The sequence below is a fragment of the Lithobates pipiens genome, unplaced genomic scaffold (genome assembly GCF_037356315.1).
Source record: "Lithobates pipiens isolate NorthernLeopardFrog02 unplaced genomic scaffold, aLitPip1_a1.2 Scaffold_22, whole genome shotgun sequence".
NCBI classification, from domain to species: Eukaryota; Metazoa; Chordata; class Amphibia; order Anura; family Ranidae; genus Lithobates; species Lithobates pipiens.
The window spans coordinates 119,287,116-119,301,454 of record NW_027507784.1 but is presented as its reverse complement, the minus strand read 5'-3'; the positions used below and the strand labels follow the sequence as shown (position 1 = coordinate 119,301,454).

At 42.3% G+C, this 14,339-nt stretch overlaps 1 protein-coding gene across 1 annotated transcript in view; it reads right to left on the bottom strand.

Annotated features, from left to right (window-relative positions):
• ZNF804A (zinc finger protein 804A) overlaps window positions 1–14,339 on the bottom strand; it is a 361,467-nt gene that overhangs the window by 58,241 nt on the left and 288,887 nt on the right. The window contains exon 3 of the mRNA XM_077448142.1: window positions 7,282–7,412. Coding sequence (XP_077304268.1) covers window positions 7,282–7,412 — 131 coding nt within the window. The remainder of the gene's footprint in view (window positions 1–7,281; window positions 7,413–14,339) is intronic.

The following is a 14,339-nucleotide window of genomic DNA, read 5'->3' as shown; positions in this document are numbered from 1 at the left end:
TGGGGCTTCAGCGGACAGTTTCAGCGGACAGTTGGACGAACAAGGTCTTACGGAAATTCCGAAAAACTGTCCGCTGAAACAACTCACCGATGCTCTCTCCTCGGAACGAAAAATACCGACACGGAGGAGAGATCACATCACTTCCTCTCCTGTGTTTACATTACAGGAGAGGAAGTGATGCAATGCTTCACTCCCATTCGTCAGGAGCGATTGCGAGGGGGTGGCCATGAATGAATGGCCGCCCCCTCATCACCGATCGCTCCTGCACGGATACCGACCGCCGCCCATATGCCTGCCCGTGCCATGCTGTCGACGTACATCGTCGTGCGGCGGTCGGGAAAGGGTTAAAATATACATACTGTATACCCTATATATGTATATATATATATATATATATATATATATATATATGTGTGTGTGTGTGTGTAGCACAAGCTCCTGAAGAGCACGCGCTATGTGTTTCTGTCATTTAATATTCCTGGAACCGCAGTTTGGTTTTGTGTTCAATTACACCATATTTTGGTCTCAGTACCAGTCTGACTGGATTGCATTGTGTTCTGCTTGACCATAGGTGGATCTCTCATCTATGGCAAGTGTCAGAACGCAGTCTATTTAGGTGCATTGAGTGCCAGTTCTCTCTCGGAACCAGCCCAGTGGGAGTGTCACTCTTGCTGTGCATTCTGGGAGGGGGTACTTAAGGTCCTGACATCACGTGCTTCGGGGTTCCGGCCCAGAAGTGCTTTCTGTCTGTTTGGTCCTGATCCTTCTGACCAACCCCCAGGGCTCTCATGGCCTGGGGTGCGGATCCACCCGATTTCAAGTCTCGCGGCTGGCTGGCCCGAGACAATGTAACTGAAGGAAGGATTCGGAGGTGGTCCGGTGCCGTTTCGGTTTATGGAGAGGCCCAGCAACTGTAGAAGCATCGAGGGGAGGACTCTTCGGGAGAAGGCCATGCAAAGGTTGGCTTCTCAGAAGAAGCCTGGAGGCTAAGTTGAAAGACCCCAAGCAAATCTGATCTCGTATGGTATCGCCGGACCGGCCGAAAGATACTGGTACCGTACGAGGGTTCTCTAAGTTTCTACATCTTTCAGTTATTCAAGTGTTCTACAACAAGTCTGTGGCAGAGACTTTATTCAAGTGGCTTTGTTTGAGCACTCTATCGGCTGCTAGGCCTAGTGAGAGAAGGATAAGGGTGAGGATCCACTTGTGAATGGCTATTCTCTGGATTTCCTAATGAGAGAGACTTTTTTTCTACTTGACTTAGTTCCAACAGTACCTGGACTTTTCTAACTAAGCCCTCTAACCCTACTTTGAAAAACTATGTTTCGTTTATTCTTCTTGCAAATAAAAATCCCTCAAGTGGATCTGGTGTCAGTCTCTGCAGTTCTTGGGCCATCTACCTCAGGAAACCCCTAGACATACACAAGGGCAAGAAGGTAACGGTAAGCCCAATTAAATCAGCCACTCCTTTGGGGGTCAGTGCTACATATATATATATATATATATATATATATATATATATATATATATATATATATATAGACAGGCATTATGGGGTCTGGTAGCCCACCTTTATTTAGTGAAAAAACAAAAGAAAAAAGGTCCATCCAGGATTCCCTCAGGCAGGGGGGTAACTTAATTTAGCACTCAAAATAAGGAAAACATACCGAGCCACCTGGCTCTCTTTTCAGCAGTTCCTCTGCTTGTTCTCAACAGAGTTGATTCCAGGACTCACTAGCTTCCGTAGTCTTCCTGACTCAAAGCTGGCCAGCCTTTCCCAGTCCCTGGGCAAAGAATCCCCCTTACACAGGCTGCTGTCTCCCACAGGGCAGACCACTCTCCAGACACAGGTCTGTCTTCACTCAGCACCAGCAGTAGCAAGCTGCTCACACTCCACCTTCCTCCACCCCTGCTCTCACCAGCCCCTCATTATATGCACCTGGGCACACACCCTGCTGGCTGTCCACAACACCCGGACACAGGGTTGGATATCTCAATCCACGCAAGACACTGAGGGATCTCCAAACTACGGAGTCCCATCCGGAACTAGGAAGGTCCAGAGAAGGCTGTTCTCTCCTTTTCAAATCTAGTTTCTGTAGCTCTGCAGTCTGCCAACATGCAGACTCTGTGTTCCATTTTTGCCCCATTTCCTAAAGGGACAGGGACTCTCAGTATTACAATATACATTATATATATATATATATATATATATATATATATATATATATATATATATATATATAGAGCACATTCAACGTAATTACAATGTTACTACTTGAACAACACCGATGAAGTCCGAGATCACCGGGCGCAGTGCCCCCCCCCCCCAAAAAGACAGTAAGACTGACCTTTTTTTTTTTTTGCTAAAATATTTTTACTCAGAACAAAAATAAGTATTACAAGAGAGTGCAGGGTTTAGGAGTGCATTATGCAGAGAATGCAGGGATCAGGAGTGCATTACGCTCAGAATGCAGGGATCAGGAGTTTGTTACGTTCAGAATGCCAATCCAAACCGACATATACAGTAATTTCAAAAGTGTTTCCAATAGTACAGTACCAGGTAAGTGGAATAAAATCTCACCACCTCGACTTACATACATAAAACTCACATTGAAATATATAAAAAAACAACATAAAATCCAGCATAGTAAAACCGAACAGGTCTCACATGCATCACGGCCAGGCTCTACCTCTACACGTTACACTACTATCCGGATACCTTCATCTTGTATTTATATGTAGGTTTGGATTGGCTGGTGAACATCACAAAAGTAATATGAAAGGAGAAGCACACAATGTGCAGAGCGTGTTTGATCCCTGCAGGGTCTTTATAGGAACCATCAGAGACCACTAACTGCTGATAAGAACCATTCTCAGTTCTGAGTGTGATCGACCCTAATAGGGTCAATGAAGGAGGTGAGCTTCCATTGCACCTGGTGAAAAGAAAACTAATCACAGATTGTCATTTTGTTAGAGAAGCATGCCTTTTTCACAGTGAAATTTTAAGCATTATTCTCATAAGAAGATTATCTATATATATTTTCATTTATTTTTATTCATTTGGACTATACATTCAGCACCTTGGTTTTTATATGATTATTGTATTTCTTCAAATTATTATTGTATTGTGAAAAAAATATATACCTATAGATAGATAGCTATATATATATATATATATAGATATATATATATATATAGATAGATAGATAGATTTATATAGATATATATCTATATATACTCATGCTAGAAGTAATAACATTACATATAAAAAAATGTAATCTAGTGTTTGCAGCTGCTGTACACAAGGTGCTATTCACCCGGATAAAATTAAATACAGATAAATACAGTGCACACAAAATATTCAAATTGATATGTGGAACAAAATAAAAATATCCATATACTGTATATTGTGCAATGTGCTCCAATCATTAAAGTGCAGTGCTCCAAACTTCACACACCCCTCCTGTGTTCCCACTCACTGAAAGAAATGGAGCCCTAGCTTTGCAGTCTAGGGCTCATTCAGGCTAGAACGCTGGCCGTACAGGCAACACACAGAAGGGTCCCGGAGGATCTCCCCAAATCGTATTGGTCACAGACAAATGTAGACACCAAAATGAAAAAAAGGGGGCTGATAGTGAAATATTTTTTGACATAGGTTTATTTGCGCAAACGTGGATAGGTACAAGAAAGAACTGTTAAAATTGCATGTCATGTTGCAGAGATAAAACCAGGAAACTCTGCATCCAGCGTGCGTTCCACCAAAACCGGAAATGACATCAATTGGACTCTAAACCGGAAATTACGTCCTTTTATTGTAATTACTTGGTTAATATTTCACTTCAATTATTTATAGCAGCGCTATCACATTTCCCATTTATAGCATCCATTGTTGTTTTTTGAGATCATCCAGGTGATAGCAGCAGCTTCTTTACATTTGCACTTCAATTGTGTCACTGAAATTGTATGATATTCATTCACCAATAGGTGGCAGCGCACAACTACCACATTTCCATCAGGGATTAGGAGTGCGTTGCACTCAGAATGCAGGGTTTAGGAGTGCGTTGTGGTCAGAATGCAGGGTTCAGGAGTGTGTTATGCTCAAAATGCAGGGTTTAGGAGTGTGTTGTGCTCAGAATGAAGGGTTCAGGAGTGCGTTGCAATCAGAATGCAGGGATCAGGAGTGTGTTACGCTCAGAATGCAGGGTTCAGGAGTGCGTTGCAGTCAAAATATAGGGATCGGGAGTGTGTTGCACTCTGAATGCAGGGATCAGGAGTGCATTACGCTCAGAATGCAGGGTTCAGGAGTGTGCTGCGCTCCGAATGCAGGGTTAAGGAGTGCATTACACTCAGAACGCAGGGGATCAGGAGAGCATTGCGCTCAGAATGCAGGTTTTAGGGGTGCATTGTGCTCAGAATGCAGAGATCAGGAGTCTGTTGCACTCAGAATGCAGAGTTTAGGGGTGCATTTCACTCAGAATGCGGGATTTAGAGGTGTATTGCGATTAGAATGCAGGGTATAGTGGTGCGTTGCGATCAGAATGCAGGGTTTAGGGATGCGTTGCGGTCAGAATGCAGGGTTTAGGAGTGTGTTGTGCTCGGAATGCAGGGATCAGGAGTGCGTTGTGCTCAGAATGCAGGGATCAAGAGTGCGTTGTGCTCAGAATGCAGGGATCAAGAGTCCATTACACTCAGATTGCAGAGTTCAGGAGTGCATTTCACTCAGAATGCTGGGGATCAGGTGTGCGTTGTACTCAGAATGCAGGCTTTAGTGGTGAGTTGTACTCAGAATGCAGGGTTTAGGAGTGGGTCATGCTCAGAATGCAGGGATCAAGGTGGGGAGGGGGGGTTGTGAAGGGTGGTAGAGGACACTGCTGTGGGGGTGACCCTGCCCATAACAGTGTCCTCTGCCCCTTTCAAATCACCCACCCACACATACACAGTGGTGTATTCTGCCCCCCTCCTTTCCTCTATAGCAGTAACCTCTTCCCTCCCATAGCACAGGGTCCTACCTTTTTCCACAGCGGGGACTGGAAAGTAGCACAATTCTGGACAGGGGGCAGGAGCTGGCAGAGTCACTTTTCATATTAGCAAGCTGGTAATTGGTTGCTTAGGACCACCCTGAGTCCTAGCAACCAAACACTAGTGATTTAACATAAAAAGTTAATTTGGCCAGCTCCTCCTCCCACCCTCTGCCCTGAGCTGTGCTTCCTCCCAGTTTCCGCTGTTCACTGATCACAGCGGTGGAGGAGGATGGAAACGTGAGGGTGGGAGAGAGACCGGGACATAGATGGCGCAGCGGAGCCACGGAGGAGGCTAGGAGGGGAGACCAGGACCGGCACAGGAACCTGTTCACTGTCTACCTGTCACCTGCCTGTGGTCGACAAGTGGACCGCGATCAACAGGTTGCCGACCCCCGCACTACAGAGTTTAACCTATTCAAGCACTGTTCCAGGCACCCAGGAAACTTTTTATGTATGTGTGTTGTTCAATAAGCATATATTTGGCGTTATTATGTATATTGTAAGAAATATAAATGTGACTTTGGTGTTTATTCACGGCAGCCCAACCAACTTCTTATTTGTACCTTCTATTCGCTCCAGGTTTTAATCACTGAAAGTGAACAGAGGAAGTTGTAAATTGGAACTTACATTGGGCTGAGCCCTGGCAGGCAGTGGGTGACAATCACCAATCACAAACACTGTTACATAGGAAGATGAACTTATATAATCACTATGTGTGGAAATACCAGCTATTTCTTTTCTTTCCTACCATCCATACAGAACAGTAATGCCATGTACATACAGCCGGAATTTCCGATGGAAACAGTCCGATGGGAGCTTTTGATCGGATTTTCCGACCGTGTGTATGCCCATCGGTCTTTTTCTGTCGGCATTTCCGATGGACTTTAGATTGAGAGCCTGTTCTTAATTTTTCAGACAGAAAACCTTTCTATCGGATTTTTTGATCGTGTGTATGCAATTCCGACGCACAAAATTCCGATGCATGCTCGGAAACAATTTGACGTATGCTAGGAAGCATTAAACTTCCCTATTATAGTACCGTCGAACGTGTTATTGACCATCGGAGTTTGGAGTGACCGTTTGTAGGCAAGACAGTTTGAGCGAAATTCTATCGGAATTCCGACGGGAAAACCATCAGAGCTTTTTTCAACGAGAATTCCGATCATGTGTACGTGGCATAAGTAAGTAAACGGAAGTTTAATATACTATAAGCAGATGGCTGCCATTGCATACCTCCCAACATTTTGAGATGGGAATGAGGGACACCTACTAACAAGCGTATGTAGGCATAGGACACACGCCTTGCCACACCCCCTTAAAGGAGAATTAACCCCCCCAAAAAAAGGTTAATTAAATCCACAAGGGCTTTTTTTTAACACTACTGTTCCTTTATATTGGCTTTTAAAGGGGAAGTAAACCCTGATGAGTTTACTTACTCTTTGATTCCCTGCAAAGGTAAAGCATAATGGACTACTATGCTCCACATAGTAGTCCATTATATGTCACTTACCGTACACAGGAGCCAGCAAAATCACCGTTGTCCCCTGTAGTCCGGAGCCTCCATCTTCTTGGTGGGTCTCGCTGCTCCGCCGCTGTCATTCGGCAAAGCTGCGATGATGTCACTCCTGCGCATGCGCATGGGAGCCGCCACTGCTCGTGTGCTCAGTGCGCCTGTGCGCCGCTGTCTACAGCGCATGCCTGTCTTTTCGGCAAATACGGTTTAGGAGATATTTCTTGGACATACAAGTAAGCTTTAATCTAGGCTTACCTGTAGGTCAAAGTTGGTTGTAAGGGTTTAAAACCACTTTAAAATGTACAAATATATAGATCAGACCAAATGAGGGACAAATGAGGAGGAAAGAGGGACAGAGGGACACTGCTCAAAATCAGTGACAGTTGGGAGCTATGGCATTAAAGTGAACCTGTCGTTTCGATCTGTATGGGCAATGCACAGGTATGAAGTGCTAATACAAATAACACTATAACTAAAATGTTGACTGTATTGAAATAATGTAATTTTGCCCTGCTGATTGCTGTTATTGTGGTATGTCCATTTAAGTTTGAGCTGTCTATTTTTTTGGCCTACATTTGTAGAAATAAGTAATGGAAACCATGCCTGAGTTTTGCGGCTTTTTCCCCAATTCTTGGTTTTTGGAACACGTGGAACTGGATCATGCAGCTCCTTTCATGACATGCCTCCAGCTCCCAGTGAGAGCAACTGATTTATGGGGATTTGGGGATTTTAGCCTTGGTTACATACCAGTTTGTTTGTCTCTTGTGATCCTGCAGTCTGTGGAGCCTCTGAAGATATTTCTTTTGTTTTCGTTCATTTCGCCTGTATTTTGATGCAACATTTCGAGAGAATTCCCTTTGTTTGAGTTCTTTCAGTCTCTGTTGAGAAAGAAGATAATCAGAAAAGATATAGCAGTGTATACTTTTCGTTTTGTTTCTTTTCTTTTTTTTTTTCAAAAATAAAAATAAATAGGAGTTATAAAAGTTGGTCAACTATAAGAAAAAGATCCAATCCGCAACACTGTATAATTTGAAGAGCTCAGCCAATGGAAAGATGAATACAGTATACCAAGAAGCCTTTATGTTGTTTTATCCATTAATTTTAATCACTGTAAACAAGCTTTCAATCGACCACATGGATATCACCTAGCGTTTCTTCCAACACCAAAAAAAAAATCTGAATTCTTGATGGTAGATTACCCTTATAACCGTATCCTTAACATGAACAACAAATGGCCAAGTGCAGATAAGGTTAATAGATATTGAGCAAGCCCTTGCATACCTCTCTAACTGCCGGCGCTGTGGAATAATCGACACCTAGTGTTAACCGCTTCCCTGCCAGTGACATTTATACAGTAATCAGTGGCTATTTTTAGATCTGATCGCTGTATAAATGTCACTGGTCCCAAAAAAGTGTCTAAAGTGTCCGATGTGTACATCGAAATATCGCAGTCCCAATAAAAAATCACAGATTACCGCCATTACTAGTAATAAAAAATAATAATAATAAAAATGGCATAAATCTATTCCCTATTTTGTAAACGCTATAACTTTTGCACATACCAATCAATATACGCTTATTGCGATTTTTGTTTTAACAAAAATATGTAGAAGAATACATATTGGCCTAAAGGGATTAAGATTTTTTTTTTTTTAAATTGGGATATTTATTATAGCAAAAAGTACAAAATATTGTGTTTTTTTGTTTATAGTGCAAAAAATAAAACCGCAGAGGTGATCAAATGCTACCAAAAGAAAGCTCTATTTGTGGGTTAACAAGGACATCAATTTTGTTTGGGTACACCGTCGCACAATTGCGCAATTGTCAGTTAAAGCGACGTAGTGCAGTATCGCAAAAAATGGCCTGGCCAGGAAGGGGGCAAATTCTTCCGGGGCTTAGAGGTTAAGGTCAGACAGCTTCTCCTCCAATTTCAATTAGTGTCCCCTGTCTTTCTACACTCCTTGAGACTGAATAGTTTTCTTCCTATGCTGGGATCACCATTGAGGTATTTGTATATCGCTATCATATCTCCTTTCAAGCGTCTCTTCTCCAGGGAGAATAAGTTTAATGTTTGTAGTCGTTCCTTGTAACTGAGGTCCTCTAGTCCCCCTATTAATTTTGTTGCCCTTCTTTGGACTCTCTCCAGTTCCAAAACATCCTTCCTGAGGATTGGTGACCAGAACAGGGCAGAATACTCCAGATGTGGGTGAACCAAAGTTATAAAGTGGCTGGATTATTGTTTTGGTGATAAAATTGTGCAGCGCTATAAATGAACATATGAAAAGTGTAAATCAGTCTCCATCAAATATAGTGAAAAAATCCATCAAATACAAAAATACCCCTAAAACTGTGTGTAAACAGTCCACCACAAAGAGTGCATATATCCATAATTGTTCTGGAGCTAAGAGTATTAAATCCTTTCAGATGATCACTCCAATGGCCAAGAAAGCAAGAAACACTTCACCAGAACACCTAGGGTTCATGTAGATCCACCTTATAGATGTTTATTATTTTAATATTATTATTATTTATTATTATAGATCTTTTTGTAAATTGTAATTCTTTTTTTGTTTATAGCACAAAAAATAAAAACCGCAGAAGTGATCAAATACCGCCAAAAGAAAGCTCTATTTGTTGGAATAAAAAGGACGTAGATTTTGTTTGGGTACAGCGTCACCCGACCACGCAATTGTCAGTTAAAGCGATGCAGTGCCGTATCGCAAAAAATGGCCTGGCTGGGAAGTGGGTAAATACTTTCAGGGCTGAAGTGGTTAAATGATAAAAAAATATCTTTACTGGAAACTAAATTATTTGATAAAACATGTCAGGAAATTAAAAATATTACAAGGGTTTAAACGCTTACAAGGGTTAAGGGTTATACGTTATTTACTCCGCTATGCAATAACTCCAGTTATGGGGAATTAAAGAAATTAGAAGGGTTTGACATATGGAAGACTAAAGGGTTGAAGTATATAGTCCATTTAAGTAATCAATATGGGATCCCAAATCAAAGATTCTTTTAATTTCTCCAGCTTAGACACGCTATACAGGCGCAGGCCCATTCTCACAAAATTAAATTGAATACATCTACAATAATTTCATTGCTGTCCATAAGGGAGGCAAAGAAAGGCCTTTTATCATAATTATATGGTGTACTTAACAATAAACTCCAAGAATCTGTGGGTATACCAGAGAAAGCTCATTGGGAATGAGATTTGGGGTCGATATCAGATGACTAAAGGGAGGCTGCATTGTCTGTAGTGCCCATGGTCTCTTTATCTTCGACACAAAAACTAACCAAACTATTCATCCTGCATGGGACTTATCATACAACAGAGAAGTTATTCAAATGGAAGTGTAGAGATATCCCTTCATGTCCTAGGTGTAAATGGGGTCTGGCCAGCTTAATATGTTATGGAGATGCCCCAAACTCCACCGATACTGGCGGTACCGATACTGTCTACTATTAATGGTCTCTTTGGGATGGAGCTGCTGCTAGAGCCAGGTATATGTCTTCTGAGTATGATAGATGTAACTAGGATCCCAGAAAACACCCTTATACCAATAGTGAGGAGTCTGTTTCAGGCTCGAAAGCTTATAGCACAAAAATTGATGTCATGATACCCCCCAATTCTAGCTGAATGGAAAACACAAACAAAGGAAACTATACTCAAAGAGGAATAAATATTTTTACACAGAAGTTGCCCGGTGAAATTTGAGAAAGTGAGGAAGAGGTGATCAGAAATTCTGGACTGAAAGATGGATCGGGAGTACATAGACAAAGATACATAATATGAGACTATAAAGGAAGGGGTTTGGGTTTCTTTTTTTTACCTTGTTTAGTTCGTTTAATATTGAAATATATGATTGTTGTGAGTATCAATATGTATATGATATGTATGTGTGTTTTGTATCGTTCAAATATAAAATTAATAAAAGAAGATCTGATTGAAAAAAAAAGGCTATCCTGGCGCTGACGATATTAAGAGCGTGTTTGACCATCCTTTATTGCTGGTTATATTATCTGGTAAGGTGGATCTAAGTGCATTATGGTGTTTTAGTGAAGTGTTATTTGCTTTCTCGGCTAGTGGAGTGACTGTCTGAAACATGTACATGCTATTTAAATCGGGAGTCCCGCAAAAAATGTTTTTTTAAAAGTCAGCAAATACAAATACTTCAGCTGCTGACTTTTAAAATAAGGACACTCACCTGTCCCAGGGTCCAGCGTGGTTGGCACCTGAGGCCAAACCATCCCGCGGTCCTTGGATGCTGCTGCCACCATCTTAGGTAAGGGAATCAGGAAATGAAGCCTTTCGGCTTCACTTCCCAGTTCCCTACTGCGCATGCACGAGTCGCTCTGTGCAATCCGAATGCTCCCTGCTGTCTCTGGGACCCGTGTGTGTCCCAGCAGACAACGCGGTGGGACCAGAAGAGGAGTAGACTCCCTTTGGAGTCTACGCCCGGAAGTGGGTGAAAATACCTGTCTTAGACAGGTATCTGCGCCCCCCTCTCTCCTGAAAGGTGCCAAATGTGACACTGGAGGGGGGAGGGTACTGAAAAGTGGAGGTTCAATTTTTGTGTGAACCTCCGCTTTAAGCTCTAAGGAATAGGCCTCTCTGATTCCTATTGTATTAAACCGGATTGTAATTGTACTGTCTACCCTTATGTTGTAAAGCGCTGCATAAAATGTCGGCTCTATATAAATCCTGTATAATAATAATTATAATAATAATTGATCACGACCCCTGTAACCAGTTTTATATCCAATAACAAGCCCTATGGTCCATGCCTACAGACCTAATTTTGTAAATTATGCGTCTATGGGGGACTGTATCAAATGCTTTTGAAAAATCCAGATACACCACATTCACAGGCCTACATTTATCTAGATGGCAGCTCATTTCCGTGTAGAATGTTAACAGGTTGGTCTGGCAAGAACAAACTTTCATAAACCCATGTTGATTACTACTAATGATGCTATTCTCATCAGCATATTCTTGGATATAGTCCCTTATCATCCCCTCTAATGGTTTTCATACTATTGATGTTAGACTGACTGGCCTGTAGTTTCCAGGAATATATCGCTGCCCTTTTTTGAATATTGGCACCCCCTAACAGGGACACAAAAGCAATACAAACTGACAGGTGTTCTTTTTTTTCTTTTTTTATTTCAATTTATTTATTGTTTTTTATTTATGACAAATATATATCCAAATATAAAAATACAACACTTATCAAACACCAAATACTATTTACCATTATTTATACCCCGCACCCCCTTTTTATTACTAAACCTCTGCTGTGACTCCTGACCTCCCCCCTTCCTCTGCTCTCTTTAATTCTACATATCTCCTTGACAGCTTAAACTCTCTCCAGACCCTCCATTTAGAACCAATGTTCTCAGGTAATGTTTAATTGTCATTCTTACGCCATGAAACAAACACCTCTCTCCAATCGTTTTTAAATTTTGGACACTTCCACCATATGTGGGCCATTGTTCCCACTTCCCCACATTCCTGCCAGCATAGTCATGCAACTTCCTCTTGAAATTTATGTGCCTTACCCGGTTGTAATATACCAGCGTGCTAAAAATGTATAATATGGTGTTACTGTCTATTGCCGTGGAATGTGTCATCTTGAGGATTTTCCCATAATCTTGTTCTATTAGTTATTTTAGTTGATCCCTAACAGGTGTTTTAATCCCACTCCACTTTATCCAAAACTGAAAAAGTTTTGCCTTTAGTTACATTTTAAAGATCCAATTCAAATCACAGAAAGAGATATACTCTCGGATAGACACTGTACATGAAGCCTCTAACTTCATTGTCTTACCTGCACTATCCTATTATAACAGTTGCATTGTGTGTCCAAATGCGACTGTTCAGTCCAGTAGGCACCAGTGTTTGACCATGCTGTTCAGTACAGTCTGACGGCCGTATTCAGACACTGTGCCTTTAAGGAGGAGAGGGCCCCCTCCGGGCAAACCTGCTCTTAAAGCAGAGCTCCATCCAAAAGGGGTTAATATGTATAAGGCCTAATAAAGACCAGTCCATAAAGTTCTTTCTAAAAAAGGGGTCCAAGTAAAGACTGTGATCATAGGAAAAAGCCCAGAATGGGCTTTTGCATGCTTTGACATGCGTTGTGTCTCTGCATCCCAGATGTTATCAAAAACGCCATCCTCAGTGCTGCGTTCCACGCTGCCTTCCATCCTATTCACCTGGAATGACATGGGACTTGCTGACATCTCTTCCTATCGCACTGCGGTCATTGCAGACCTGGACTGATGTGGTTTACATTGACTCCATCAGGATATTTACCTCCACAGATGAGCCTTACTTTTATGTCCTTCCTGTGGGTTTTTAATTGTCTTGGCTGTTACCCCTTGCCAAAATAAATATTACACCTAGAGACGCTTTTCTGTTTTTCTTATTCAACAGTTTCTGTAGCAACTGACTTATTTTTTTCACAGGAGACGGGATCTCCTCTTTAATTGGTCCACTTCTCTATATGCTCCAACTTAAAGACTCCGAAGAATTTAGAGTTAGGACCAGTGGCAGCTGGTGCTGGAAGATTTTGGTGGGGCATGGGAGGGCCCCTCAAGGTCCGCACTCACCCTAGGGCAGAGCCCTCAAGCTGTCACGGCTTTCCTGGTGCCCAGCGCTGTGGCCTCTGTCTTCATCTGGTATTCTTTCCGGGTTATGGGTCCTGATTGGCTGGGAAACCGAAAGCCGCCAGTATTCGCTGGTATCGCAGGGTGGGAGGGCTCAGGGCTCTGTGAACCAAGGGCAATATAAAACTGGCCAATTGGGGCCTCAGGATGTGATCACCTGTCTGTGAGGGGGGTGACAAACCTGGTAGAGACCTGTTTGTTAGGCGCCCCACACAGTGCACAGCCACACAGATGGTCCAGGCATGGGGGTGGTGCCGTGGGCTGGGGGGGCAGCGTCCCTGCGCCCCTTGTGGACTGGCCACCACTGGTTAGGACCACAGTATACAGAGGATACTTGATGCAAGCACTGCGGCTTCCACATTTATTGGAAAATGTGTGCAAATAAACCCTTTGTTTTTAATGTGACTTGTTAGACAAGGCCAATATGTTTTTTGCAGGCTAGCTGGTAAGTTTGCTGGGGATTTTTCTTCTATTTGTGCTGTTCAGAAACAACTCTCCCATTCTGCGTCTGCACACTACAAGTTTGCACAAGCACACACGTCATGAGGAATGTTGCCATTATTCATGCTCATGGTTCACTGAGGTTCACTGAGTTGAAATTATTTCAAGGCAAAAATAAAGTTACCCAAAACCAAAACTTATTTTTTCATTTTGGATAGATTAGGGAAATATCTGTTATTTTATTGTTTTTGCAATACGTTTCTCATTTACCAGAATTTTCGTTCCTGTCTTTTACACACAAAATGAGAGGAAATCTCTCCAAATGCAAGTGAATTCCCTCTTAGCCCTTGCACACATGGTCGGAGATTCCGACAACCAAATCCGTCGGATTTTGTCCGAAACTGTTGCATACACACGGTCGGACAAAGTTGTTGGAAAAACGGATCTTTCAGAACGTGATGAGGTAATTTCGTTACGATGGGACTACGTTCACACTAGTAGCCAATAGCTTTGATGTAGGAATTTGATCTGAGCATGCGTGGCACTTTGTCCGATCTGAATTCTCTACACATGATCGAGTATGTCCGATCGGAGCATTTTGTCGGAAAATATTTCCGGCAAGTTGGAAAAGTTGGTCCGACAGATATTCCGACGGAAACAGTCCGATGCAGACCACACACAGTCGGAATATCCG